At 39.8% G+C, this 16,836-nt stretch overlaps 1 protein-coding gene and 1 long non-coding RNA gene across 3 annotated transcripts in view; one reads left to right on the top strand and one right to left on the bottom strand.

Moving 5' to 3' along the window:
* The window catches only part of LOC118495754, a 257,782-nt gene that overhangs the window by 204,724 nt on the left and 36,222 nt on the right, over window positions 1-16,836 (bottom strand). The gene's annotated exons all lie outside the window — the stretch shown is intronic.
* The window catches only part of myo10 (myosin X), a 168,361-nt gene continuing 157,569 nt past the window's right edge, over window positions 6,045-16,836 (top strand). For both annotated transcript variants that reach the window (XM_031292115.2, XM_031292106.2), the window contains exon 1: window positions 6,045-6,507. In XM_031292115.2, coding sequence (XP_031147975.1) covers window positions 6,487-6,507 — 21 coding nt within the window. In that variant the 5' untranslated portion in view covers window positions 6,045-6,486. The remainder of the gene's footprint in view (window positions 6,508-16,836) is intronic.

The following is a 16,836-nucleotide window of genomic DNA, read 5'->3' as shown; positions in this document are numbered from 1 at the left end:
ATCAGGTCCTATCTAAATCACAGTCAAACAAGATGAATCAAAAAGCTAATTTTAAATAATACAAAAATACTACTCCAATTTAAGTCCTACTTTATTTAGATATAAGGATAAGGAAGAACAAACAAAACAAAAACAAGTAGCAGTAACATCAGTGTAACTCTCTGTCATCACTTTTGTACTTTTCCAAAAAATATCTTTTGTACCTTTTTTTAAATTGCAACATGTTTACACATTGTTTGATCGATTCATTCAGACTATTCCACAAAAGCACCTCACAAATCGAAATACACATGCTTGTACGCTTTGTCCAAGCTTACTGTTGTTTCAAATTTAAAATCCCTCTCAAGTTACAGTATAACCCCACTCTCTATCTGTGAACAGTTGTTGTAAGTTTCCAGGTGCCTGTTTAGTATTTGCTTCATAGATTAATTGTGCAATCTTAAAATTAGATCTTTAAATTTTAAGATGTAAATTTAAATACAGTAAATTGGTATATTCATGATGTCCTACATTGTTTACTATCCTAATTGTTCTTTTTTGTAGTGTGCTTAGTGATGTAGAAGAGATTCTCAGAGAACTTCTACAAATTGTACAAGCAAGAAGCAAGCGTCAACTATTTTTTGTATAATGCACCAGGTTAATGTTTACATTAAGATGCCCACATCCATGGGGAAAAGGCATGTACTTAAAATCGATTTCGGGATTTTATTTATTGATATCAGAACACTCAAACAAAGAGATTCTAATTGGAGGATTGATCATTTTAACCCAGCCCTAGCGAACAGGCTAAAACACGCATAGGTTACCCAACAGCTCAGTGCTTCAGCAGCTCCTCGTCACTCAAAACCAACACCTAGATGTCAACTCCCAAAACTCCTTAACACAAAGGGGCGAGACCACAAGTGGGCTGAGCTCATTCCTCGCACTAATCTATTTTGACCAAGAATGAGGAATCTTTAGGGGCTTACAGACCGACGCTACAGGGAACGAGTGTTACTTAACCTCTGTCAGCGTTCAGGAATTACAGTTCAAGGGTCTCTGGGGTGACAGTGTCCAGATAGGTGAACTGTGGGCAGTGATGAGAGTAAACAACACCTCAGGGAAGACAGCTGTCAGAAGCATTAACACGGAAAACAATGCCCAGTGCCTAATAACTTCAGGTACGCACTTGGTGGTCTACCATCACTGCTGTGTATTACTTTAGCTAGGGCGTCATTTTCACTGGGGGGAGTGGGGACATGCCCCCCCCCCCCCTCCCACACACACACACACACACACACACTTTTTGAAATCCCATTTGCGCGCTCATACATAGTTTAGTACTATTTTTTTCTGGCAGAAATGATTATTGTGTGTAGAAATGCAGGATTCAAATCGAAAAAAAAAATTCTGGCGGAGGACCCCCAGACCCCATGTTTTGTGTTCCCCCCACTCAAACCCAAGTTACACCTTTATATGTCAGAGAACATCAACCAAAGCAATGAAGAGGTTGCACATCTCAAGTTCCCAAATCAAGTAGGACAAAATGTAATGCTCTCATTTCACTAATTAGGCTCACAACACAATAAATGAACACTGACGTGTTTCGACACAAAGCCTTCTTCAGAGTGTTTTGAAATGAGAGCATTTTGTCCTCCCTAACTTGGGAACTTGAGATGTGCTACATTGCCTTGGTTGAATCTCCATTGTTAAAGCGCAACCACCTTTTTCAACTCAATGAATGGGTATTACAATCTATTCAGATTGACATTTCACCTACATCTGGATTTTTCTTTGGTCTGGACCAGACTGCAATTGCTGGCACTGTTAATATTTTTGTATTTGTTTAATTTCCCAGTAAGCAGTAGGCATTGATTTTATGATCAGCTGATTATATTCCTTTTTCTTTTTAGATGTCAAGGTTGCATTTAACAGTTGCTGCAAAATCATTTTAATGATGATACTTTAATTTGAAACAGATCATAACTAGATGTTGAAATACAGTCCTGAAAATGCTGTTGAAACAACATTTTAAAGGTCTAAAGAGGCTTTTGAGTTTTAACAAAATGTATTCCTCTATAAACCCAGTCTTCTAGACGTGTTTTGAGCTTAAAATCACCCAATCACATTTTTTTCTCGTTTCCTATCTAATATGTCAGCCAAGAATTGTACGCAAAGTTATTCAAAGGTACTTTCTTCATCAGACTGTAGGTTGGACAGATTATGAGATGACGGGTGCCTGGGCACAGATGCTTCGAAGGTGTCATGGTAGCTTCTTTGTTGTGATATTTTCAAAGTTAGGATGTTTTTCAGTAGGACTTTTGACTAATCCCTTTGACACGCCAACAAGAAATGCTAATAGTCAAATTACACAGAGGCCCTGGCTTTTGGGCCCCCTGACTTCTTGGCACATGGGCCTACAATATGTCCAGTATTGTTTATTAATCCAGTTTGATTGCTTATGAGAACCATCCCTGTAGTTAGGAAAGAGTTGTTATGATTTCCACAACAAAGTACAAACAAGTCATATATATGAGGATGGCCAAGAATTCTTGCCCCAGCATTGGCCTAAATTTGGCATGCTTGGTCGCCAGATATTTACCAGATTAAAATAGACTCACTTTTGCTCCAAAGCTGGCCAAGACATGTTAGCTGGATCTAACTCTGAGCAAATCAGCTCTTTAAAAACCTCCCAAATCTGGTAGCCATATATTGGTTCTGTTGCCAGAACACACCCAAGTGCACCGTCACTCAGATGACCAATATTCATCTCCTCCTTCTTATTCAAACCTACATTTCTCCCCATTGTGTCTGGCTCACATTGGGTTCCCACTCTTTAACGAGCTGCTGATAGTCACAGGATTGCAAAAACTACAGTACATGCAGCGTTGTGGTTTTGGTGTTGTACAAGTTCAAAGTCGGCCCAGAGCGTTTGAATACAAAAGAACCTCAGAAGACTCCTGCATCTCATGAGGTCGTAATAAAACTGTTCAATAGCCTAAAATATCAGAGGCACTGCTAAACTCTTACTTTGAAAATAACTACACACATTTCTCTCTCATCTGTAGGGTTGGGCATCGTTTTTAATTCTGATTCCAATTCCGATTCCTCTTTTTTCCGGTTATCGATTCTCGATTTGGGTTCTTTGAGGGGTGGTGTTGAAATGGGTTACGTGCTTATTTCACATTCAATGGTGGTTTACAATTTTACTGGGCTTTTTCTACATAAAATGAGGCTACACTTTAGGACGCCGCTTACTGTGCTTCACGGCTGCAACACAACAAGTGGAAGTATGGCGGCCGCTACAGAAGCCAAAACTTGCGAGTGTTAAATTTTGAACCAATGATCGGATTTGAAACCAAACGATTCCAATAATAAATCAATTCTATTGGAATTGTAATTTTTGAAACTATTTCCAAGTTGGAACCGGTTCTCGACGCCCAATCCTACTCCTTCTCAGTGCCTGAAATGGGCTGGTACTCAGCAGTACTGTGTACCGGCACTTCTGATTTTTGTCTACATGAGTACCCTTACTTCTAATTGTCATTAACAGTATCATTACTAGTCTTATTTCTAAACCAAAACTGACTATTTATCATGATTAATTGGGGAAAAAAACATGCAGTTCTATGTAAAATCAGACATTCAGCACCCCTACCTCATTCCTGAATGGAATGATCCTTTGTTTCATAACCAAATTTTAAGGGACTGCGGTGACTCTACTGTGAGATTGGCCGTTGAATCAGACTCTTTAGACTAAATCGTCGAATGGTCGACAACCGGGGTCACCCCTAAAAGATAAAACTATGAATCTAAACATTTCCAAGACACATGCGATGCTCATGTCATGCAACTGCTGAATTAGGGTAGTGGCACCTTTTTCGGACCAATTCAGGCAATGCTCTGTCCGGCCATTTTTTTTAAAACGCAATTGTAAGAAAAATGTGCACTGTAGTTTTGAACGCATTGTAACAATCACAGACTGTGGGTAAAGGGGAACTGAATCCCAGCATGGACGTCTTGCGGGGCCCTGGGGCCCAAACCAGCAGATGTCAGGGGTTATTCTGTGTGCTGTTGTGTGTGCCCAGGTTAAACCACACACACACACACACACACACACACACACACACACACACACACACACACACACACACACACACCTATGTTTGCATTAGACATGTAGACTGTGTGGTGTTAAAGTGCCCATATTATGAAAAAATCACTTTTTCTGGGATTTGGGGTGTTATGTTGTGTCTCTGGTGCTTCCACACACATACAAACTTTGAAAAAAATCCATCCATGCTGTTTAGAGTGAGATACAGTTTCTGAATGTGTCCTGCCTTCAGTCTCTGGGTGAGCTGTTCAAAATCGGCACGGCTTATGACGTCACAAGCCGAAACGAGCAGGCTAACCGCAACCATTAGCCCGTAGCGTTAGCATGCTAATGCTATGGCTAACGCTAGCATGCTAACGCTAGCATGCTAACGCTAGCATGCTACCTCGTTCTCAATAGCAAAGCACTGCTACAACACACACAAGTTCACCATAATCTACAAAAGAACTACTTACATGTGCGCCCTCATTTAGAAGTCTCCCAGCTAATCCTGCCTTGTAGCTGACCAAAGTTGTAGAAACAGCCTTTCTTTTACTGTCTATGGAGCTAGCTAGCTGACATGATCTACATCTGAGCTACTGGGCATGTGCAGTGCAATCAAAGATAGTACAGAAGAAGAAGAAGAAAAGAGGTCTCACTCTGTAGCTAAAACAGAGACCAGCTGAAAAGAGGAGCTGCAGCAGTGAGAGAGAGCGCTGCAGTACAACACAAACATGGTGTTTTTTGAAAATTAAACCATGTAAACCTATTCTGGTACAACCTTAAAATACAATTATGAACCTGAAAATGAGCATAATATGGCTGCTTTAAAGCTGTGGTGCGTAGTTTCTGTCGCCCCCATGAGGAATTCTAAGTAATGACAACAACACTGTTGGCGCTCCACATGATACAAGCCTTCCATGATCGTGCACCCCTCCCCCCCCCTCCACGCAGTTGCTAGTAGCCAAGGAGGACACAGAGGATAAAAAAAATATGATGGACTCTTCAGAAGAGGTTATCTTCACTCGAATTTCTGCGCGGGAAAGTCGCCAGACGCCACAATCTTCTGAACATACAGTAACCATACTGAGAAATACAGAAAGAGTTGTGTGGAGCTGAAAGTTTTAATTAGCTTTGTAGCAACTCATTTGGCTTGAATGTAACAGACGGTCACAAAAAGTTACGAACTAAAGCTTTAACCTGCAGCTGGAATGTGATTATACAGACGGATGCTCCGCACCAAGGCACAGGCGTTGTGTTACATTCAAATTAAGTCAAAAGTGTGTCATTCGATCTTAAATATCTGAAATGTTTCCAAAGCCGAGTGGACCTTAAAAGAGCCAAAAACAGAAAAAAAAATGACTGCAGCAGCAACATGACACAAGTTTGGCAGAACACTAACATGACTCATCATCTGTGTATTCATCATCACTATTGTGTCATGCTTCAGTTTAATATGAACTTCCCTCAATATCTTTTGGGCCAGTGAACTACTGGACAATTATTGTGTCACTTTCAAAACTCTGAGGTGTTTTGAATAGATGTGAACAGAAAATGTTCTTGCATCGTCTGCTCCAACAATTACCAGATAACATTAAAGAACACAAACATAAAACACACACACACACACACACACACACACACACACACACACACACACAAACAAACACCCCAAATCCAAACATGTAATATTTATGATTGCAGTCCTACAATGATACACAGATGATAGTGGGGAGATAGGGGGGAGTGTATTATCACAGTGCATGTCTTCCGTAGAATAATGCATTTTGTCAAAAATTAAAATTAAAAATAAAAACCTTGCCAGGACAGCAGGGGGAGTCCGTGACACAGCGGGGCTGCAGGAGAAGGGAGGAGGCTGCAGGGTGTGGAGGTGGAGCTCCCCGATTATTATCAGGTCTGACTGACTGAGTGTGTGCGTGTGCGTGTGTGTGTGTCTGTGTCTGTGTGTGTGTATGAGAGAGAGAGACTGAGTGAGTGAGCGTCTCCAAAGTTTGACCGGTCTCCAGTTTATTCTCTCCTGCTGCATGCTACAGTGTTGACCAAACAACCAGACGGACCTGTGGACAGGAGGGACGCACACGCAGACACACGGTGAGAGGGAGTCTTGGGGACCCTGACACCGACGTGTTTTATGAGGACTCGTGTTGTCTCCGCTGGAGTAGTAACCTATGAAACAAAGGGTAACTTTACTACTGTAGCTCCACACCGACTCCCTGACTGCCTGTGCTCCATCCTGCAGACGACCAGCAGGAACAGCATGGAGTGAAAACTCTTCGGATCTGCTTCCCCTTTTTTTGGTTGAGTTTGTAATCGCACTAACAACACATGAGTTGGATTGACGGGACGCGCGATTTCCATATAACAGATCCACGGGGATTAAAATAACCAGGGCAATGGATAATTTCTTCACGGAGGTAAGAAACTAATGCTTACCGCTTCATGCATGCAACATGTTGCGCACACTGGGCTTCAGGTTTTAACACTTCGTGCACTTTGTTGCATTAGTAAGACTTTCTGCTTTTCTTTTTGGTGCCTATAATAAACTTTCAAGTGTTGAAATATCTTAAAACGTGCACTTTAACCCTTGTGTTGTCTTCCAGCATGGTAAAAAATAGACCCGGTCTGTTTTGCCTGTTTTATTAAGCATAAAGTATAAATTATCACCTAATGCTGTGTTACAACTTCTTAGCCATTTCATTCCAACTTATCACCGCTAGTTTGACACTTTTTTTTTGGAAGTCATGGTCATAAAACTAATTCATATTAAATTCTGCCTAATTTTTTTGTTAAAAAAAAACAGAAATTATGAATTATTTTAGCTACTAGTTAAGATCAGAGGAACGTATGTTGATGCATAATTACAGCCCATTTCGTGTACGGAACTATCCATGTTATTTGTGGGCAATTTGGTTGAAAGAAACCCATATATTTATATAGACACTTTGAAAAGGGGTCAAATTTGGCCCGAAGACAACACAAGGGTTAAACATGTATCATTCAGTTTAGGAAGCGCTTATGGAGCATCTCAGCAACAGTCCGAACAGAACTTCCTGGAAACAAGAGTGCAGAAATACATACACAGCATTTACTGACACCAAGATGTTATAGAGCTGCAAAGATTAATCGATTAGTTGTCAACTATTGAATTAATTGTCACCCGTTTTGATAATCGATTAATCTGTTTGAAGAAAAAAAGTCAAAATTCTCTGATTCCAGCTTGTTAAATGTGAATATTGTTCTAGTTTCTTCTCTCCTCTGTGACAGTAAACTGAATATCTTTGAGTTGTGGACAAAACAAGACGTTTGAGGACGTTATCTTGGGCTTTGGGACATACTGATCCACATTTTTCACTCATTTTAGAGACAATGCAACTAATCCATTAATCGAGAAAATTATCGACAGACCTGTTATTGTTAGATTATAAGGATACAAATGCCATAAAGTGAGCAGGAACTCACTACTAAGCACCAAACAGTTCATGCTAGATACTATAATATGGAAATGAAAAGTGATAAAACACTATTAAGCACAATGAGGGCAACCTAAACTCACTACTATGACTTCCCATTGAAATATAATGAGAAATACAATGATTTTATAGGAGCGAAGGTGTCATAAAGTAGTTTAAATGAGCCCTGGAATCATCTCACACACACACACACACACACACACACACACACACACACACACTCAAAATAGCAGTTGTGCTACAACCTGGTGCATCTCTCCTTGTTCTTATACAATGTCAATGTAAAATTGTGCATTGCTCCTGTTTAAATAAAATTACATTACACACACACACACACACACACACACACACAAACATAGGGCCTGTGCTGGTCAGACTGGGGGTTGGACGGTGTCCCAGTGGATCTGTGGTATTTCCGCACCTCTTTTCTAGTTTCCTCCAAGAAAAAGTGCTGTAAAGCTATTTATAGGAGTCTGAACCTGCATCCCAGCAGAACTTGGGACTGGCCAGCCGACAGCAGAGCACCCTTTATCAATTGGCTGTATGATTACGATGGACAGTTTGGGGTTTTAATTTCTAGGATCCTCTGTGGCGCATGAATATGGAGCGTCTACCCAAGTTAATGTAAAATTTCAAACCAATTGGAATACTTGGAATTGATGGTGGTGGTAAATATTCATGAAAAAGGACAGGTTTGTGAACGGGCAACACAGATTTTGATAATGAACAACTAAACACGTTACACACTGGACCTTTAAGTAAAAATTAAGATTTTGGAATGTTACAAACTCCAACACAAAACTTTGTTTAAATACTTTAACCAATTATTTAATAAATGAGAAACTTTCAATACAACACCCAGTAACAGAGAGTCAGATAGTGTTGTGGGCGGGACATTAAGTCAGACTCAGTGGTGAGTGAAACCGAAGCAGAGTGACAGACACAGAACTGTAGCCAGGCCAAAGCAGAACAATTTTTAATTCATTAACTATATTGGTAACCATTGGGAATGGTGATTGTTAATTATTGATACCATTTTCAAGACTGCTTAACGATCCAAGTCATTATCGATACCATTATCGATACTTTTCTTATCATTTGGTGAAAAGTCAGGACAACAAATTCTTAATCTTAACAGAACTAGGGGTGCAGTGAAATACAGACACACTTTTGCACTGTTTAGCTTGTAGCATTTTAACCATGTTTAATCCAGCTACTTGCTAATGTCGGTCTAACATCAACGTTACCTGCTGCCAGTTGTACAGCTAGTGTTAACTAGCGTCCCATGCAGCGATGCTTCTGGGCCTTTACTATGGTCTTTACGCACACGTTGTGCTCGTAAATCATTTTTCTGGTTCGTGCACGTATTTATTTTCAGACATAACGTTATATGATCCACTAGTCTCGATGGCAGTATCGATAAGCTTGGACCTTATTGATTTTCGGGTTTTGAGAATTATGGAACCAGGTCCTAATAGAACCGGGTCTTGAGACCCATCCCTAGTTATCAGGCAAATAAAACGCAGTTACTGCAAACTGCTAAAAAAATGGGTCTATCCCTACTATTTTCCTTCAAAGAAAAGCAGGAAAACCAGTTATCTCCCTGAAAAGATCCTGTCCTCATATAAAGAGCTGAAATAAATAGTTAATATTTAATCAAGTGACATTAAGTTAAGACTAAATATGTTGTTTAACTCACTTTTCAAGCAATAAATGCTGAACATCCCTGAGTTATAACTCCTCAGTTAAGTAGATATCGGTTGGTTTTGGACTGTTAGTTGGACAATCTTTTTGTTTTTTGATAATTTTTTGGGCATTTTCAGCCTTTATTTGGAGAGGACAGCTTAGACTTGAAAGGGAATAGAGAAGGGGAATGACATGCAGCAAAGGGCTGTGGGTCGGAGTCGAACCTGAGGCTGCCGTGTCAAGGAGTAAACCTCTATATATGGGCGCCTGCTCTACCAGGTGAGCTAACCGGGGGGCCCTTGGTTGGACATTTTGAAGACATTAACTAAAGGGCTCAAGGAAAATGGTGATGGACATTTTTCACAGTTTAATGATGGTTTATAGAACAATAGATAGAACAATGAATTGAATAAACAAAAAAAAGTTGTATCATTTGAAAGAAAGTACAAAAGAAATATCTTTGGCTAGCGATCCTCAGAGATTCCTATATGAACATAAATCAAAGTGTTTTCCATAGAAAAGCAGTTACCTGTGCTTTTATCCCCCTGGAAAAACCCTGTCATCAAATAACTTGCAGCAGCTTGACACAAATTGAATCTAAGTGGGTTTAAATCAACAGGCGGGTGGTTCAGGTGGGTTTAACCTCCACAACAACCATGATAATAATAATAAAATACATCAACCACAGTACAGTGTGTGTAAATCTTCCACGAGCTGTGACTCACGGCTAATGAGCATTCCTGGCGCTGGATTTACGACATCAGTATCCACACCTCAGTGATGACGTCGGCCAGGTAACGGCAAAGACACCTGAGTCATTCGGAAATGGGTTTTTTTTCTTCCTGTTGGGAATCCAAGACCGTTAGTAAAAGTGTCATCACAGCAGCTAACTTTCGCCGACAGACTGGCTCTGGGTAAAAAAAAACAGCACAGAGAGTGATTAACCCTTGTGTTGTCTTCCTGTCGACTATGCACTTGTTGTCCTCCCCGGGTCAAAATTGAAAATGAACACCATGTTTTTGACACATTTTCTCACGTTTTCCCTTTTTTCAGCACTTTTGACGTTTTTTTTTCATTGTTTTTGTCACTTTTTTCAAGGTTTTCGACGCTATTTTTCACTAACATTACTAACACCAACTTATTACCAATAGTTTTACACCGATTTTTTTGGAATTCATGATCAATAAATTTAATTTATAGGAAATTATACCTAATTTTGAAATTCTGAATTGTTTTGACTAATATTAGAGGAACATATGTTGATGCCTTGATGAATAATCACAGATCTGTGTATGTCAAAGGTTATTCAGGAGACTGTTTTGAAAACCATTTTTCAAATGCTATAAAATTGAATAGCTAAAATTCAATGAAATTGTGCTGAAGTACTTGCAATTGTACTTACTTTTTTGGTAATTTAATTTAAAAGAAACTCATATTTCTGATATAGAAGATTTTAAAAAACGGGTCAAATTTGACCCCAGGAAAACAAGAGGGCTAAAAACCGCTTCCTCTTCAGGTAGAGGTGTAACATTTTTTGGCCTTTTAACTCAGACTAAAAAACGTCAAAAAAAATGCCAAAAAGTCAACTTTTTTTACGTGTGTGGGTCTTTCGACTAATTTCACAGCCCTAGGTTACACAGCTTAACAGTTACAAAAAAAGAAAATTCGCTTCCTGGTTGAAAGATTGCCTGCTTTCTCATTGGTGCTCTAAATTTTCAAAATCCACCGAGGCTTTTCAGCGGTATGAAAGGCCAAAGATCACAAGACTCACTGAGCTCATAGGCGCTGGTGAGAGCGTTCAGTCTGAGTAAAACAAACAGAGGTTTTTTCTCTCCTGCAGCAGCAGCAGCGCCGGCTGCGGTCTCATGACGAGTGTATACGCTACATCTGGCTGTTCAGCTTTCCCTGGAAATCTTGCAGAGAATATTTGAGTGCCAGAAGCAGGCAGGCGTGCACAATAGTCTCAAATATCGTCCTGGTTTGCCTTTATATCTGCCAGCTAATCGCAGCTGAAAACAAAGAGCCCAGTCTTTAAGAAAAAAAAGGCATCTGACAAGGAAGTAAACCAGCTTCCAGCCGCCGCAGATGGAGGCCAACAGTTTGAGTGGAGAGGAATTTGAACTGGAAGGAAACCGGAGTGTTTCATATTTATGCTGAAGACAGTTTAGATGAGGGACCCACAGTGGCTGAGGCTGGACAAAGACTGAGTTCATAGAGAGCTTTGAGCCTTCAACCGTTCTCCTCAAGATTACTGGTTTACTCCCTCAGTAAATGTACTGTAAATAACACCTCATTATCTGTGTTAACTCCCACCTACATAACATTATGGGAACATGTTAGGGCTGCAACTAACAACTGTTTCCATTGTTGATTAATCTGTTGATTGTGTTCTCGATTAATGGATTGGTTGTTTGGTCTATAAAATGTCAGAAAAAAGGTGAAAAATGTCGACCATCATCATCATAACCTTTTATTTAAGGATCTCGGAAATCACTGAGGCTTCCCTCGTTTTCAGTGATGCCGAGATACAAGACACATAAAACATGAAGCACAAAACAAACTCATGATGATGATGATAATTAGGATAATGATGATGTCTATGCCGCTGATGTGGACAATTTGTTTTATTGATTATTATTGATGGAAGAGATGTTGATCATATATTCAACATATATAATATATGTTTGTAGCTTTTTCGTCATTCTGTTGCTTTTTTTAGATGTTATTGGTGCTGTGCTTTGTACACTTGGAAATGTCAAAGTCGGTTACCAGTGACTATTGTTACTGGTAGGGTTGGGTACCAAAACCCGGTTCCTACACAACCGGTAGGAATCGGACCGGATTAGAACGCAAATTTCGGTTCCACTTAATGTGTCAACTGAAATATTTTCCCTCTGTCGCTCCAAAACAGACGTAAAAATTAGGTGACTTAAGTTTACTTATTATATATTTAAGTACTTTAAAACATTAATATATTATTAAATTTAAATAATTTTCAATTTAAAAAAAAATAAAAGATCCTTTCTTTGATGTCATTTTTCAGTTTTTCAAGAATTGGTTTAGGAATCAGAATCGTAAAAATCCAAACAATACCCAACCCTACCCACTGGTATTCAGGCCACCCCACACTCTCCTTTTGTATTGTATGATTATGTTGTTTTTCATGTATTGTATACCTTGCTGCAAAACCAATTGCCCTCCGGGGACAAAATAAAGTTGAAAGTTGAAGAAAGTTGACCTGTGATTCCAAAAGCCCGAGATGATGTCCTCAAATTTCTTGTTTTGTCCACAACTCAAAAGATATCCAGTTTACTGTCACAGAGGAGAGAAGAAACTAGAACAATATTCACATTTAATGAGTAAAAGTTACATAAAAAATGACTCAAACTGATTAATTCTGCACTCTTGTTTGCCGGACGTTTTGTTTTGATGCCCGTTGTTGCCCCTCATACTTTCAGTGGTGAAATTTAAGTCTTGTATACATTGACGTCTTTCTTCTGTGGGAATAAGGAGACGATGAATTGTTTTATTGTCAACTATTACGATCATTGCCAACTATTTTGATAATCAAACTGGTTTTAGTCATTTTTTATGAAAAAAAAAAAAAAAAAGGTTAAACTTCTCTGATGTGACCTTGTTAAATGTGAATATTTAACTGAATATCTTTGAGTTGTGGACAAAACAAGACATTTGAGGTCGTCATCTTGGGCTTTTTGGGAAACACTGATACACATTTTTCACAATTTCCTGATATTTTAGAGACCAAACAACTAATCCATTCATCCAGACAATAATCCACAGATTAAGCCGCAATGAAAGTAATTAGTTGCAGCTCTAAACTGAGCTGTAGAATGACATATATAATTACAATCAGTGTTTCATACAATGGTCTTAAAGAAAGTGTTATTTTCAGTACATGATGTCTGTAGTTCAGTGTTCTGGGATGAGCACGGAGAGAAGTTATTGATATCCCATCTCTTAACTTCAAACAACTGTCTCATTTTCTTTTGATCCAAATGACCCATTGAGTTCTCAACGTGTTTCCCAAGTGGAAGAAGTCAAAGGTTTTTCCAATATACTCACTTAAATACAATGTGCTGAAAAGATACAGCAAAGCGCATTGTCCCAGACTATAGAGACATGAATGTGTTGACAGTGACACATCCTTCAGCAGGACGTTTCGCCTCTCTGCCGTAATTACTGCGCTGCTGCAGCCAAAACAGTCTGCACCAGAGTCAGTCCAGGGACTATAAATAGAGTCTGACTGCACATTCAGACTGCAGGTTGTCATCCTGTGCAGGCTTTAGTGTGATAGAAACACAGGACCTTCTTTAAATTGTTAAGGACCGGCACAAGTAAGCAGAGTATTAGGATGTTGATAGTTGGGTCACCCTGCATTTATTAGATGATAATGCTTAAGAAAACGCTGCACAACAACGACACAGTTGGGTTTAGGAAAAGAACGGGATGGTTGAGTTTAGGAAACGTGACACGCAGGACACGATCCCGGTCTCCTGGGTGAAAGTCCTGTGTTCTTTGACCCATCCACCACCCCAACCAACCTCCCTATGCGGATTTTCAGCCTTTCATACTACTCGCTATCGTTCTTTTCTCAGGAGAACTTGGCGTAAATTGACACGCAGTCGCAAGGTAATCTAAGTCAATGGAGGACAAACAGCGTTGATAAACATGCTAAAAAGCGATTATGCGTCTTGATAACACGCCAAAATGGCATACGAATTGGCGTGTCATACATATGCCACTTATTGAGATCATTCTGCTAAAATCTGCAATTTCAAAACCACTTTCACTCTGATAAGATAAATACATTGAAATTGGCACATCTTTGTATCAAAACATGAACTTTTAGAATCACAAACCGTAGTAGGGTTGCAAATAACAATCATTTTCATTGTTGATTAATCTGTTTATTATTTTATCGACTAATTGATTAGTTGTGTGTTCTATAAAATGGCAGAAAAATGTGGATCAATGTTTCTCAAAGCCCAAGACGACGTCCTCAAATGTCTTGTTTTGTGCACAACTCAAAGATATTCAGTTTACTGTCACAGAGGAGAGAAGAAACTAGAAAATATTCACATTTAACAAGCTGGAATCAGAGAATTTTAAAAATGACTCAAGCCATTTTGATTATCGAAATAGTTGGCAATTGATTTAATACTTGACAATGAATCTTAGTATTTTTGTATGTTACCACATTTACAACCCCAAATAGGATCCCACAAAAATCAAGGCTTTTCGCCGAACGGAAAAAAAAACAACTCTTAAATGGCATTCTGAAACACTAAAATTCCCAACTCAAACAGCAGATGTTGGAAACATGATGAGGCAGGTTTCATTCACGTTTACCGGCTGACCCTCGAGGCTGCACGGGAGAATAATCCTGGACGGTGGGTGCCACTGATTGGCCAATATCCAGCTTTGCTCTGAGGCAGCAGAACTTGTGTGTGTGTGTGTGTGTGTGTGTGTGTGTGTACACAGTGGAGTCACACAGTTGAGGTTATAGGGTTTGTTTTTATTTGAACTGGTGGGCGTGGTGTGTGCTCGGCTTTCACCTGTGCACCAATCAGAGAGTGGCCTTGCCTCAGGTCTGGGTTTGCAGTGTTAGTCGAGGCAAATGTATTCAGCAGCGGCAGCGTTCATCAGACACACGGATAACAAACTGAGAGCAACACAAGGCCTGAGATCAGTCAGGCTTTGGAAAACAGGGACTAATGGTAGAAAGACTCACTTGCTCACTTTTAGAAGAAAAAGACGGGTGCAAAACATGGATTTTTAATACTCAATGCCTAAAATGCTTCATGTTTAAAAAAGCCAATCACCACAACTCATATTTTCCCACGTGTATCCATCCCATCCCTCACATTGAGCATGTTATTTAATTCTCAGCTCTATTAAGTTATATTGTAATTAATTTTGTAATTTAAAAAAAATAGTCTACACTTTAATTGATAATAAAACAATGGTTGCAAGTCCAGAATGGCTTGCACAAGTTAATGTCAACAGCCTTTTAGTCATTCTGACCTGAACTTGTGAAATTGACTGACATTTGGATAAAAAAAAGAAGCCGATCACAGATGACTAGCTGGCTGTTTAGCGAGCAGGTAGCACCTGGAAAACACTCTGAATTTGGGTGAACCAAAAAGGTTGAGAACCAATGCCTTAAAGCATAATTTCACCCAAATTCAGAAGGCATTGCTTTCCAACCTTTTTGGCCTGTAAGCCTTTAAAGCAAAGCTATGCCTTTTCTGCACCGCACACAACAGTTTGCATACTGTATATCCATACATTTCAACCACAGGATTATTCTTTCTCAGATTTTATTTGAGCGTTTAGGGTGTTTGGTGTTTTAAGCCCCCAACGTCATCTTCCAGGCAATGCTGCCTGGAAGGCACTAGGATTAGACAATGGTTAAGGTTAGGGTTAAGTGCCTTGAAAACGACGGTCGCAGCGTTGCCTTGAAGGCTTGGTTGGGGGCTTAAAACACCATGGAGCAGTGTTTAGGGGCGTGTGAAGGTAAAATGATTCTGTAATTATCAAGAAGAAAAGCTACTATCACCACTTCACCAATTAATCTTATGACCCCTTGGTGGAAACGCTACTAATATGGATTTTAGGTTTGTCAATTCAACTTTGTGTATTGTCTCAATAGGTCAGAATTTTTGTTTTCCATATCCTAGTTTATAGACGTCCAAGTTGGCAAAGCTGTGTGGCATCTATGTGCTATTTTGTTGGAAAATAATCTCTGGAAGACAAACGATCAGCACACATGAACGGTTAACGGCGGCTGCAGCTTTTGGCAGTCTGAGCTCAGTATTGGTGATGAGCTGAGTCCGAGGTTTTCAACTCCACTGAGAGCTTCTACTGCATGGTTGCAATAAAGTCCCACAGACAGTTATACTTCCAAAAGAATCAGATTGCTGCACCCGTTAATCTGGTTTTCTGGATTCCACAATGCTCCTGAAACTTCCAACGTATTTTATTCGTTCACACTTTTACACACTACTCCTCCTCAGCCTCCGCTGTCTGCATTTCTCGTGAAAACCCTTAAAAGTAACAGCCCAATCATAGACGTTAATAGGCTCACCACAACAAGCAAAGGCCCTACCCATTTCCATTGGCTTGGTTTTAATGAGGATCCCAGCGTAGGAGTCCCACTGCTATGTCAGAGCGTTTCCTCCCCCCTGTCTCCCCGGCTTGTTTAAACGCTGAAACCTGACACCTGTGGAGCAGCCACAAGGAACGTAAAGGAATTTAAACAGCTTGCAGATTTGACGTTTTATGTGCAGCAGACACCTCCCCCCCCAGCTTCTGGTTGCCCTTGTTGGACAAGTGTGTTGGACTTAAAGCAGAGTTGTTGCTCAGTCTGCAGCTTTTGTACGTTCAAGAGTTTCTTCATGTCACCATGATGAGTCCTAGGAAAGTCCTTTTCATACCTAATAGTCACTCCTGTTGTAGTAAAAAGGAAGAAAAATAAACAGTGGAACTAGAGCTGGGCAATATATCGATATTATATCTATCATGATATGAGACTAGATATCGTCTTAGAGTTTGGATATCGTAATA

The sequence above is a fragment of the Sander lucioperca genome, chromosome 9 (assembly GCF_008315115.2).
Source record: "Sander lucioperca isolate FBNREF2018 chromosome 9, SLUC_FBN_1.2, whole genome shotgun sequence".
Classification (NCBI taxonomy): domain Eukaryota; kingdom Metazoa; phylum Chordata; class Actinopteri; order Perciformes; family Percidae; genus Sander; species Sander lucioperca.
Note: the sequence above shows the minus strand (reverse complement) of the source record. Positions and strands in the feature narration are given on the sequence as shown.